General features: G+C 43.0%; 1 protein-coding gene across 1 annotated transcript in view; it reads left to right on the forward strand.

Annotated features, from left to right (window-relative positions):
- The window catches only part of SLC25A31 (solute carrier family 25 member 31), a 145,588-nt gene that overhangs the window by 86,278 nt on the left and 46,099 nt on the right, over positions 1 to 13,211 (forward strand). The window contains exon 5 of the mRNA XM_033938877.1: positions 7,369 to 7,494. Coding sequence (XP_033794768.1) covers positions 7,369 to 7,494 — 126 coding nt within the window. The remainder of the gene's footprint in view (positions 1 to 7,368; positions 7,495 to 13,211) is intronic.

The raw sequence follows: 13,211 nt of genomic DNA on the forward strand, positions 1-13,211 counted from the left end.
TAAACCTCACTCTCATTCCGGGGAACAGGCTCTTCATACTTTGGACTGTAAGCGGGCTTTAGCTTACTATTTAGACCGTACTAAGCCCCACAGATCATCTCCCCAACTTTTTCTGTCCTTTGACCCGAATAAATTGGGACGTCCTGTTTCTAAGCGCACACTATCTAATTGGCTTGCTGCGTGCATTTCATTCTGCTATGCTCAGTCCGGACTGACACTGGAAGGTTCTGTCACGGCACATAGAATTAGAGCTATGGCAGCATCTGTAGCTTTCCTCCGTTCCACGCCCATTGAGGAAATCTGCAAAGCTGCTACGTGGTCCTCAGTCCATACTTTTACATCTCATTATTGTCTGGATGCTTTCTCCAGACGGGATGGACATTTCGGCCAATCTGTTTTACAAAATTTGTTTTCCTAATGGCCAACCTTCCCTCCATCCCTCTTTTTGTTAGCTTGGAGGTCACCCATCAGTCAAGAATATGCTGCCTGCTTGTCCTGGGATAAAGCACAGTTACTTACCGTAACAGGTGTTATCCAGGGACAGCAGGCAGATATTCTTGCGTCCCACCCACCTCCCCGGGTTGGCTTCTTAGCTGGCTTATCTTAACTGAGGGACCGCGCGTCGGGGTCGGGCAGGAAGGCACTCGCGCATGCGCGGTGCGGTCTCTAGAACTTTCCAAGTTCTTAGAGTGCAATCACTCTAAAAGTGTCCGTACCGGGGCTCAGTCGGTGCCGTCACCCATCAGTCAAGAATATCTGCCTGCTGTCCCTGGATAACACCTGTTACGGTAAGTAACTGTGCTTTATTCCAGGACAAGCAGGCAGCCTATTCTCACATATGGGGGTGACGTCATCCACAGAGCCCGTATGTGGATAGCCTCGCAAGGAGACTTGCTTGTAGAAATGTAGAAGTTCCGAGTCAGTTGCACCGCACATGCACGGGTGTCATCCCACCCAGGGCAGGGCGAGTCTCCTCAGTTCTCAGTTTTCTGCAGAGCCGAGAAGTCCGTCTTTGACACTCTGCATCAAACTTTTCTTCTTCATGCGGTTTATGTTACTTTTCGTCGTGAATCGCTGTGTTATTTCTTTTCTTTCAGTTAAAAAAAACCCTAAAAACTAAAGACTTTAATTTTTCTTTGTTCGAGGGCAGACCACTTGGCCGCAGCCTGTGGGCTTCGACTTCGTTGTGGCCATTTTTCCTCCTATGTCCCGGCCAGCAACGGGCTTCAAGAAGTGTACCCAGTACCAGCGTGCAATTTCACTCAGGGACCCACACCGTTGGTGCCTCACCATAATTCTAAGTCGTGCGAGTGCTGTGCTACTCTTCAACCTCGAGCCCTTAAACGTCGTCGGATTTTAGTGGAGAAACTGGGATGGACTCTTCAGTCACACCTTCGACCTCGAGCGCGGCCTCGGTCCCATCTTCCAACGAGGGTCCTCCTGCTTCCACGACTCCGGCCTCGAGCCTCATCAGACTTTCCTGGATATTGGGGAGTCCCTGGACATCGTGTATCTGGACTTTAGCAAAGCATTCGATAGCGTACCACACCGCAGGTTGCTGAGCAAGATGAGTTCTATAGGATTAGGTGACACATTGACGAAATGGGTTGGGAACTGGCTTGGAGGTAGGCTTCAAAGGGTAGTGGTAAACGGCACCCCCTCCGAAATGACGGAGGTGATCAGTGGAGTGCCATGGGGCTCAGTCTTGGGCCCGATCCTATTCAACATCTTTATAAGGGACCTGGCAGAAGGGCTTCGAGGTAAGATAACATTATTCGCCGATGACGCCAAACTAAGTAATGTAGTGGGCAAAGCACAACGGACGAAGATTCAATGCCCGACAACATGATGCACAACCTACTCCTACTGGAGCGCTGGTCTAGGACCTGGCAACTCAACTTCAATGCAAAAAAATGCAAAGTTATGCACCTGGGCAGCCAAAATCCATGCAAGTCCTATACCCTTAATGGCGAGATCCTAGCAAAAACGGTAGCAGAACGAGACTTGGGGGTAATCATCAGTGGGGACATGAAGTCTGCCAATCAAGTGGAGCAAGCTTCATCCAAGGCAAGACAAATCATGGGTTGCATACGAAGGGGTTTTGTCAGCCGTAAGGCGGAAGTCATTATGCCATTGTATAGATCCATGGTGAGGCCCCACCTGGAATACTGTGTGCAATTCTGGAGGCCGCATTATCGAAAGGATGTGCTGAGGCTGGAGTCAATGCAGAGAATGGCCACCCGGATGGTCTCGGGACTCAAGGATCTCCCATACGAAGAACGGCTTGACAAATTGCAGCTTTACTCGCTCGAGGAGCGCAGAGAGAGGGGGAACATGATCGAGACGTTCAAGTATCTTACGGGCCGCATCGAGGCGGAGGAAGATATCTTCTTTTTCAAGGGCCCCACGACAACAAGAGGGCATCCATGGAAAATCAGGTGCGGGAAACTACGAGGTGACACCAGGAAATTCTTTTTCATTGAAAGGGTGGTTGATCGCTGGAATAGTCTTCCACTGCAGGTGATTGAGGCCAGCAGCGTGCCTGATTTTAAGGCCAAATGGGATCGGCACATGGGATCTATTCACAGGACAAAGGTAGGGGAGGGACATTAGGGTGGGCAGACTGGATGGGCCGTGGCCCTTATCTGCCATCTATTTCTATGTTTCCTCATTTGGGATGTCTCTGTCCTCGAATAAACCTGCTATCTCTTCCCCTGAGCTTCCCTCAGGTCCTAAAGCTTTCCAAGACTTCTAATTCGAAGCACTTAGAAGTCCACTGCCACCTTGGAGCCTATAGCCGCAGCAAGTGGTCCAGTTTCAGACGCGGATCCATCTTTGCTGGCTTCCCTCCAGACCATGTTATAGCAGCAGTTTGTTCAGTTACTGACCAAATTTGGGCCAACGCTGTCTTCTCTAATCCAGCCTGGGCAATCAGCAGTCTCCCGCGAGGTCGAGCCTATGTCTCGAGCTGAACCTTTACATTCTATGCAAGGAGCAGAGTCTTTGCAAGCGTCTAGTCTGGCATCTATGCACTCTATGCAAGGAGTAGATTCTTTATGAGTGCCTCGACAGGAATCCTCACACTCCATACAAGGAGCAGAGTCTTTGGGAGTGCTTTGAGATTGCTCCATCAAACCTCCTGAGTTTCGATCTACTGCTTCTAGCCCTATCCATTCACCTGTAGCATTGCCTACTTCCATCTCTAGGGCGAAGGATCCTTGAGACCTGCTTCCACACACCACTCTCGTCATCGATCGAGGCCTTCATCGAGACATCCATCCAGGCATAGGTCTCCTTCCAAAGAGCAACCTTCTTCATCTAGGCCTCATTCCAGACCTTCCAGCTCTTCCAGACCACCAACTCCTCGATCGAGGTCTCTGCTTCCAGATCTAGAGGACTCAGCTGCTTCCATTGTCTTGTCCAAGTCTCCATATTCTTTTGATGGTCATTTCTCCAGAGAGGCTTCGCCTTTGGCCCAGGCTGCCTCAAGGTCCTCGAGTCCCTCTTGGAGCAAGGCCTTGGCAGATCAGCTGTCTTTCTCTGCTTTTCTTTGACAGATGGCTGATGACCTGGAACTTCAATTAGATGCTGGTTCTACGTACTCTAAGGAGGATCTCGAGGTCATGCATCTCCCTCAACCTCCTGCAGAGTCACTTAAGCTTCCTCTTCACAGGCTTTTGTCTCAGACTTTCACACGCTGCCTGGAGACTCCTTATACCATTCCTGCTGTTCCAGGCAAATTGGACTCCAGGTATAGAACTCTACATTGTAAAGGATTTGAGAATTCACAGTTGTCTCACCAATCCCTTCTTGTGGAGTCCTCCTTAAAGAGATCCTATCCTTCTAGAGTATATGCTACTGTTCCTCCTAGAAGGGAGGAGAAAACTGTGGAGAAGTTTGGATGTTGTCTTTATCAAAATGCTATGATGTCCTCCAAAGTCCTTAATTATAATTTTAACTTCATTACTTATCTCAAGTTCCTCATTGATCTCCTTCCCAAATTTCTCAATTTCCTGGATTCACAAAAGCACTTCGAATTCCAAGAAGTTATTGCTACTCTGTCACAACTCAGATTGCATCTTCTTCATTCCTCTTATGATGCTTTTGAATTGTCAGCCCGGGCCACGGCTTTCTCTGTAGCAATGCGTCGCTTGCCCTGGCTTCGCATCATTGACATGGACCCTAATATTCAGGACCGCCTGGCTAACATCCCTTGTGCAGGCAATGACCTCTTTGATGAATCCATAGAGGCAACCACTAAGAAATTGTCTGAACATGAAAAATCTTTTGCTTCCATTGTCAGACCAAAGCCTAAGCCAGCTCCTGTGAAACCTTCACGGCCTCCTCCAATTTTCCAGAGGCATTATACTCCTAGGGCGGCTCTTTACAATCGAGCACCTCCCAAGAAACAACAGCAACAGAAACCTCAGCCTTCTGTTGCACCTAAGGCTGCGCAGTCTTTTTAAATGTTTAAAACAGAGCATAACCTCCATCGTTCTGTCTCTGTCCTCTCTTCCTCCCCATAGGAGGTTGTCTCCATAATTTTATCACTGATGGGAGACCATTATATCCGCCGTCTCTGTGCTGTCAATAATCAGGGAAGGATTCTCTCTTCATTTCACTCAGGTTCCACCAAAGCTTCCTCCAAGAGAGTATCTTTCCAGTCCATCCCAGACCGCCCTTCTTCTTCAGGAAGCTCAAGCTCTGCTTCATCTCCATGCCATCGAACCAGTTCCTTTAGAACAGCAGAACAGGGAATTTTACTCCCTAATTTACTTCCTAGTTCCGAAGAAGACGGGCGATCTGCGACCCATTCTGGATCTCAGGGCTCTCAACAAATTTTTAGTCAAAGAAAAATTTAGCATATTGTCCCTGGCGTCCCTTTATCCCCTTATAGATCAGAACGACTGGTTATGCTCTCTGGATCTCAAGGAGGCTTATACTCATATTCCCATTCATCCGGCCTCCTGTCAATATCTCAGATTTCGGGTGGGGAATCTGTATTACCAATACAGAGTGCTACCCTTTGGCCTGGCTTCATTTCCCAGAGTGTTCAAGTGCCTGATGGTGGTAGCAGAAGCTCTAAGGAACCATGGTCTTCAGGTGTTCCCCTACCCAGATGACTGGCTCATCAAGGATTCAAAACTGTCTATAATTGGCTAGACTGGATAAATCCTCAGGGAGACTGGCCTTGAAAAAATAGAAATATAAACCTATTAGAAATGTAAACGGACATCAGTATGAGCTCTCGGAATGTAAAGAGGGATGAAGCCTCCATTTGAACCATTATCTACTGCTCATCTGAAATATTTCACTTGGAAAGTGGTTTTTCTCATTGCCCTCATATCTGCTCGAAGAGTCAGTGAGCTGCAAGCATTAGTTGCTGATCCACCTTTCACAGTTTTCCATCATGATAAGGTGGTCGTCTGCACTCATCCTAAATTCTTACCTAAAGTGGTTTCAGAATTTCATCTCAACCAATCTATTGTACTTCCAGTGTTTTTTTCCAAGACCTCATTCTCATCCTGGAGAATCAGCTCTTCATACTCTGCACTGCAAGCGTGCTTTGGCCTTCTACTTGGAACACACCAAACCACACAGAACTGCTCCTCAACTTTTTGTCTCCTTCGATCCAAACAAGTTGGGACATCCAACCTCTAAGCGTACCATCTCCAACTGGATGGCTGCTTGTATCTCTTTCTGCTATGCCCAGGCTACAGAATCAAGTCACAGCCCACAAAGTCAGAGCAATGGCAGCTTCAGTGGTTTTCCTCAGATCCACACCTATTGAGGAAATTTGCAAAGTTGCAACCTGGTCCTCGGTTCATATTTACACTTCTCACTATTGTCTGGATGTTTTCTCCAGACGGGATGGCCATTTTGGCTAGAGAGTATTACAAAATTTATTTTCCTAAGTTGCCAACGCTCCCACCATCCCATTCAAGTTAGCTTTGAGGTCACTCATATGTGAGAATAGGCTGCCTGCTTGTCCTGGGATAAAGCACAATTACTTACCGTAACAGTTGTTATCCAGGGACAGCAAGCAGCTATTCTCACAACCCACCCACCTCTCCTGGCTGGCTTCTCTGCTAGCAATCTGAACTGAGGAGACTCGCCCTGAGCTGGGCGAGAAGGCACGCGCGCATGCGCAGTACAGCTGACTCGAAACTTCTACGTTTCTACAAGCAAGTCTGCTTGCGAGGCTGTCCGCATCCGGGTTCCATGGATGATTACATTACATTACATTACAGATTTCTATTCCGCCATTACCTTTCGGTTCAAAGTGGATTACAAAAAGAGTTATGGAAGAAGGGTTACAACGTTAGATCAGAGAAGGTTTCCAAGAGAGGGAAAAGTAAGATCTGGGGTTAGGGAGGGGATGGTAAGAGGGGGGTTAAGCTTTATCATGGTATTAAGCTTTATTAAGGGATTTCTTGAAGAGTATAGTTTTTATTTCCTTTCTGAACATCTTGTATTCTGGGGTTATTGTCAATAGGTTGGAGACTTGGTTGTCTATCTTCGCTGCCTGAGTGGCCAGTAGTCCGTTGTATAGTTTTTTTCCGTTTTACTTCTTTGATTGGGGGGTAAGTGAACGGGGTGTGTGTTTTTCTATGCCTGGTAGAGGTGGTTTGGATGAGGCGGTCGTTTAGGTAGGTTGGGCTGTCTCCATTTATAGCTTTAAATAGTATACAGTAGAATTTACATGTCACCCACATGTAAGAATATATACCTGCTGTTCTTGGAGAATACCTGTTATAGGTAAATAGCTTTGCTATATAGAACTGAGGGACCTTGGTTCACGTATTGAGCGGGAAGGCACTTGTGCATGCTCAGTATAACGCTTCTAGAGTTTTCTATAATTAGAGCTAGTAAGCTCCATACTGGGCTCCATCGATGACATCAATCAACTTTTGAGAATATTCGGCCTGCTGTCCTCGGAGAACACTTACTAGAGTTAAGTAACTGCTATGTGCATCGCCAAAGAGCTATGAAAAGAAGAATCATGGAAATGTCCAGCTATTTTCCAATGTAATGTAACTTCCTGGAAATGTCCAGCTATCTTCCAATGTAATGTAACTTCCTGGAAATGTCCAGTTATCTTCCAATGTAATCTGCTTAGAACCGCAAGGTACAGGCGGAATAGAAGTCACTAATGTAATGTAATATAATGTAATCAGATGTGAAAAACTTACCTTTGCATCTGGTTATTTTAAGTAAAAAAAAATATAAAAGGTGAAATTTACATATATAGTAGAAAAGCAAGCTGGAAAACTAGAAATTCTTTGCCTCACAATTCCAGTTATTTCAGATTATTCCTGTAAGAAAAGTGGCAGATCTTTTTAAAGTATCTTTTTTTTTTTTTTGTAGGGAATGCTTCCCAGTGCAAAGGATACACCAATTATTATTTCCTTTTTCATTGCTCAATTTGTGACTGTATTCTCTGGGATACTGTCCTATCCCTTTGATACTGTGAGAAGACGCATGATGATGCAGGTAATGTTTTATAATTTATTTTTCCATATGAATTGTTAATAATAAGTAAGGTTTTAATTGTACCTCTTGGAAATTTTGCTATTGTAACTGCTGCCCATGGTAGAAAACAAATGTTTATTTATGTATTCTCAAGTATTTCTCTCTATCTGTCCCGGTGGGCTCACAATCTGACTAGCGTACCTGGGGCAATGGAGTATTAAGTAACTTGCCCAGGGTCACAAGGAACAGCGCTGGGCGTGAACCTGCAACCTAAGAGTGCTGAGGCTGCAGTCCAAACCCCACGGAGAACAATCAAGAACAAAGAAAGTGGGGATGGAACAATACACATTATCTGGGAATTAATGCACAAAATCCAGTCTTGATGATTAAAAAAAGTGTTCTTTATTGATGAAAATGGACCCGACATGGTCCGTACTTCGGCTCAAAAGCCTGCTTCAAGGGTACATGTATTGTCTCTCTAGATCGACGCTGATTACTGCACAGTGCATAAAGCCATATCCGTATATTGCAGATGACCATAACATCATACTTATAGACCGCATAACCTTAAGTTCAACGTGGTTAACAAAAGATTAAAAATAGCATAACCTAGGGATCGTTTGACTTAATTCGTAAATATTTTGAAAAAAGATAAGTTTTCTTGGTTTTTTAAAAAAATCTTTATTCATTTTTGTATCTTACATCAAGTGTATCAATAAATGACATTTGAAATTAAATCCATCACTTGAATTTCTAACATTAATACATAAAATTTAACCCCTTCCCAACCATCCCTACTATAGCATATATAATCAAATATATCTTATCAAATATTCTTTTCTATTGATCTAATCGTTTAATAAAATTCAAACTCCTCCCTTCCCCACATTTGCAATTGTACTTATAATGGAAAATGGTATTTATTCATTACAATAATTTGTCAATGGCCCCCAGATCTCTTTAAATTTATTATAATTTCCTTTTTGTATAGCTGTTGTTCTTTCCATTTTATAAATGTGACACAACGAATTCCACCAGAAATTATAATTGAGTCTACGCCAATTCTTCCAATTACTTGTGATATGTTGTATGGCGACTCCTGTCATAATCAATAAAAGCTTATTATTGTTTGATGAAATTTGGTTCTTTGTTCTCATTGACATATCAAATAGAATCGTATCATACGATAAAGCCACAGGATTCTCCATTAAACAATTTATTTGGGTCCAAATCGATTTCCAAAAGGACAATAGTCTAACAAAAGATAAGTTTTCAATTGAGTTCTAAAGTGTTTATAAGAACAAGCACTGTGCAGCAGTGGTCTAAATTTCCTGTCATAAAGAGCAGCCTGAAATGCTAGTGTATGTTCCAAAGATTTCTTGCTCTTACATCCTTGAGCAGATGGAAAATTAAACAAAGTGTGTGATTCTCTCCTATATTTATGGGATGCTATAAGGAATCTTATTACATTACATTACATTTGTGATTTCTATTCCGCCTGTGCCTTGCGGTTCTAAGCGGATTACAGTTAAAAGAGATCAGGACATTACTAAGAGATCAAGACATTACATGTGCGATTGGGGAGGGGAATATTAAGTAAAGACGTGTTTTTTGAAAAGAAATGTTTTGATTTCTTTCCGAAACACTTTGATGTCTGTTGTTTTGATCATCAGTTTGATGATGGTGGGGTCAATTTTCGCTGCCTGAGTTGCTAGAAGGCTGTCGTAAAGTTTCTTACGTCGGGTACCATTAAGAGGGGGGAAGGTGAAAAGATTCTGAGTTCTTCTTGATCTGGGTAGTCGGTAGCGGCAAAGACGGTTGTTCAGGTAATTGGGGGCCATACCATGGGTTACTTTGAAAAGTAAGCAGTAGAGTTTGAATTGAGTTCTTGCTTTTATCGGAAGCCAGTGAGAGTCTACATAGGCGGGGGTGACGTGGTCGAATTTGCTGAGCGAGTAGATGAGTCTGATAGCTGTGTTCTGAACGGTCTGTAGTTGTTTTATCATAGTGTTTGGGCAAGGTAGGTAGAGGCTGTTGCAGTAATCTAAGGAGCTGATTATGAGGGATTGTACAATGATCTTGAAGTGTTCTTTGGAAAAGAATTTTCTTATTTTTCTTAGGTTTCGCATGGTGAAGAATGCTTTTTTTTTTGGTTTTGTGTATTTGTGTTTGCATTGTGCAGCCTCTGTCTAGGTGTGTTCCCAGAATTTTGAGAGTATTCTGTATTGGATATTTGATTGTGTTTACATCTAGTTCTGTTAGGGATGGTTTTTGTTCCTTCTCTAATAGTAGGAATTTGGTTTTCTCCGCATTCAGTTTTAACTTGTGGTTCGTCATCCATTTTTCTACAGTTTCCAATGTTGTTTTCAGGCGTCCGTTGGAGATGGGGTCTTGGATGTCGAAGGGGAGGAGGATGGTTATGTCATCCGCGTAGCTGAAGGATGTAATGTTTAGGGCGTCTAGGGCCGTGCCTAGGGATGCTATGAAGAGGTTGAAAAGTATGGGCGATAGAGGGGATCCTTGTGGAACTCCGCAGGGGTTTGACAATGGGTCGGATAAAAGATCATTTGACTTGACTCTGTATGATCTTGTTTTGAGGAATCCTTGGAATCAGTTGAGAACATTACCTGATATTCCTATGGCATCTAGTATCTGGAGTGGTATGGAATGGTCAACTAAGTCGAATGCTGCTGAAAGATCGAGTTGGATGATTAGTAACTTATTTCCTTTGCTGAGGTGCTGACGGGCTATGTCTAGTAGGGAAACCAGAAGTGTTTCAGTACTGTGATTGGCTCTGAATCCGGATTGAGTGGGGTGTAGGATGTGGTGGTCTTCTAGGTAATTGGCGAGATATTGTGCTACTAGACCCTCTATGAGTTTGACGTATAGAGGTATAGAAGCGATTGGTCTATAATTTGTTGGGCTGTCTATTGGGCCTTTGGGGTCTTTTAGTATGGGAGTGATTATGATTTCGCCAAGTTCCGGAGGGAACTGACCTTCCCTGAGGGTGGTTTGCAACCATAGCGTGAGACCAGCTGTGAATTTAGTGGACGCTGTAGCTAGTAGATAAGGATGACAATTGTTCAAATCACATGAAGATTTGCTGTATTTTTTGTACAGCCGGTCTAGGTCTGACCATTGTGTCGTTGGGAAATCGGTCCAGATCCTATCTGCTGAGATGGCTTCGTCTATTGTGGGTTTTGTTAGTATCTCTTCTAAGATGTTTCGAGAGTTGTTGAATGTGGATCTGATTGTGATAATTTTGTGTTTGAAATGGTCCGCTAGTTGAGAGGCTGTTGGAGTTTGGTTTCCTAGGGTGGCGAGGTGGGGTTTGGTATCAATAACTTAATATTCCCCTCCCCAATCGCACATGCACTCTCTCCAACAAATAACACACTAGTCATCCCCTTGAACCTCATTTACCAAAAATATCCAAACTCCTAAATAAGCATCTCCCTTAGGTATCCATTTAACCTTCTCCTAAATAAGCATCTCCCTTAGGTATCCACTTAACTGATTCCTTCAAAGTTAGGTATCTTTCTTCAGTTGCCTATATTGTTTTCCTCACTGAACCTTGTAACTACTTGAACCCTGTCAAGTTATTCTATCGATAAATCCAGATATCTTATACTTGTATTTCTTACCACAACATGTAATTTACTTAAATCGTTGTAATGTAATTCTCTCGGTAATGTCCTGATCTCTTTTAACTGTAATCCGCTTAGAACCGCAAGGCACAGGCGGAATAGAAATCACAAATGTAATGTAATGTATCAGTGAGATTTCTTACAAGGTTGAAAAGTTTTTTTGTGTCCGGTTTTTCGGTGCCAATGAGTTTGGAGTAGTAGTCTGTTCTTTTTTCCTTCAGTTTGATTTTGTATTGTTTGATTTGGTGTCTCCATTCTGTTTTGGTGTGGTCTTGTTTCTGTTTTTTCCATGTCCTTTCTAATTGTCTGCATTGTCTTTTTAGGTGTAGGAGTTCGGCGTCAAACCATTTGTCTGATGGTCTGCATATTTTATTTTTTGTTTTTAGTGGTGCTAGTTTGTTCAAAGAGGATTCACTTGTGGAGCGCCAGGTGTTTATGAATCCTTTGGGATTGTTTAGGTTTATTTCTGGGTCTACTGTGTCCCAGAATGTGGTAGGTTCGATTTTCTTTCTGGACTTGAAACTTGTTGTGTGTGGTGTGGGTTTGTTGTTTTTATGCACCCAGTTGATTATGAAGGTGTACTTGTAATGGTCGGACCATAAGGTGGGATGCCATGAGCCGTTGGTGATGTGGATGTTTTGTGTGTTAAGGTTGGGAGAAGTGTAAGCGGCTATATCAAGTTGATGGCCCTTTTCTTGCGTGGGTTCGGGATTGAGTATCTGGTAAGATAGGGTGTTGAGGTATGATAGAATGTCCGCTACTTGTTTGGAGGTGTGGTTTTCTAAGTGGAGATTGATGTCTCCTAGGATCAGGTTATGTGTGGAGGAGAGGGAATTCTGGAGGATAAATTCTTCGAGTTCTTGTTTAGAGGTGTTCCATTTTCCTGGTGTGACATAGCAGAGAAGGCAGTTCAGAGTTCCTGTGAGAGTGTTGTCAGAAAGTTGGCAGGCTAGAAGGTCTAGGTGGGGGGTGGAGTGCTTGGCTAGGACTTTAATGTTGAAGTTGTTTTTTGCAATGATTGCTAGACCTCCTCCTCTTCTCTACATACTAGCTCTAGTTTGTATCCGTTTGGGCAGAATTCAGTGATGCTAGGGTCTGAGTCAGAAGTGAGCCAGGTTTCGGCTAGGAAGAGGCAGCCTAGATTATCTTTGATCAGCCAGTCTTTGATTAGTTCTGTCTTTGGGTTGATATATCGTATATTCATATATGCGCATGCTATTGATGTGAATTTTATGAGAGGGTGAGTAGTGAGTGTATTGATTAGTGTTCTGGAAGGTGTTTGAAGTTTTTGTGGTCTTGTCTTAGGTTGTGTTGGGGGTCTTATCAGTCATATAGATGGGATCAATACCATACACAACTTTGTAACAAAGACAACCCAACTTAAACAAAACACGAGCCTCCACTGGTAGCCAATGCAACTTGTGATAAAAGGGCGTCACATAATCATATTTCTTTAAGCCATAAATGAGTTTGACCCCCGTATTCTGAATTAGGTTAAGCTGAAAAAACTGCAGATCAAAATGTACAAGATGCAGGCTATGTTTATTTGTATCAAATATTAATACAGTTACTGATATCACCTTACTATAAACCAAGGGACCCAACATGGTCCGTGTTTTGGAGAACACACCTTCTTCAGGGGTCCTAATAAATATGAATGAAAATTTTGAGTCCAAATAGTACATAATAAGTGCAAAATGGTGTGCAAACAATGTGATGTTTAAATGAGTGTACAAGTGATCTAAAAAAAACTCACAGAATACAGGTAAATAGAAATATAATATATAAATTATGATATATTGATTAAAAAATCAGAAGTGAATTTGAGTGATCTGAAAGTACAAAATGAGAGGATAGGGCAATAGGAAGGGAGAAAAAGGAGGATGATATGTGAGACTATGAAAGTGCTGATGTGCTAATATCTATATGAATGTCCATAAAGTGCTACATGCGAAAAGTGAAGCATTTGGGTAAGTGAAGCAAGCATAAAAGGACCTACCATGGTTGTTAAGGTTTAAGATAAACCGCAATGAAAATGGTATAAAACTAAAATAAAAAAATTCAAAAAGAGTTAATATTTGGAAAGCCCAT

Source organism: Geotrypetes seraphini, chromosome 1 (assembly GCF_902459505.1).
Source record: "Geotrypetes seraphini chromosome 1, aGeoSer1.1, whole genome shotgun sequence".
NCBI classification, from domain to species: domain Eukaryota; kingdom Metazoa; phylum Chordata; class Amphibia; order Gymnophiona; family Dermophiidae; genus Geotrypetes; species Geotrypetes seraphini.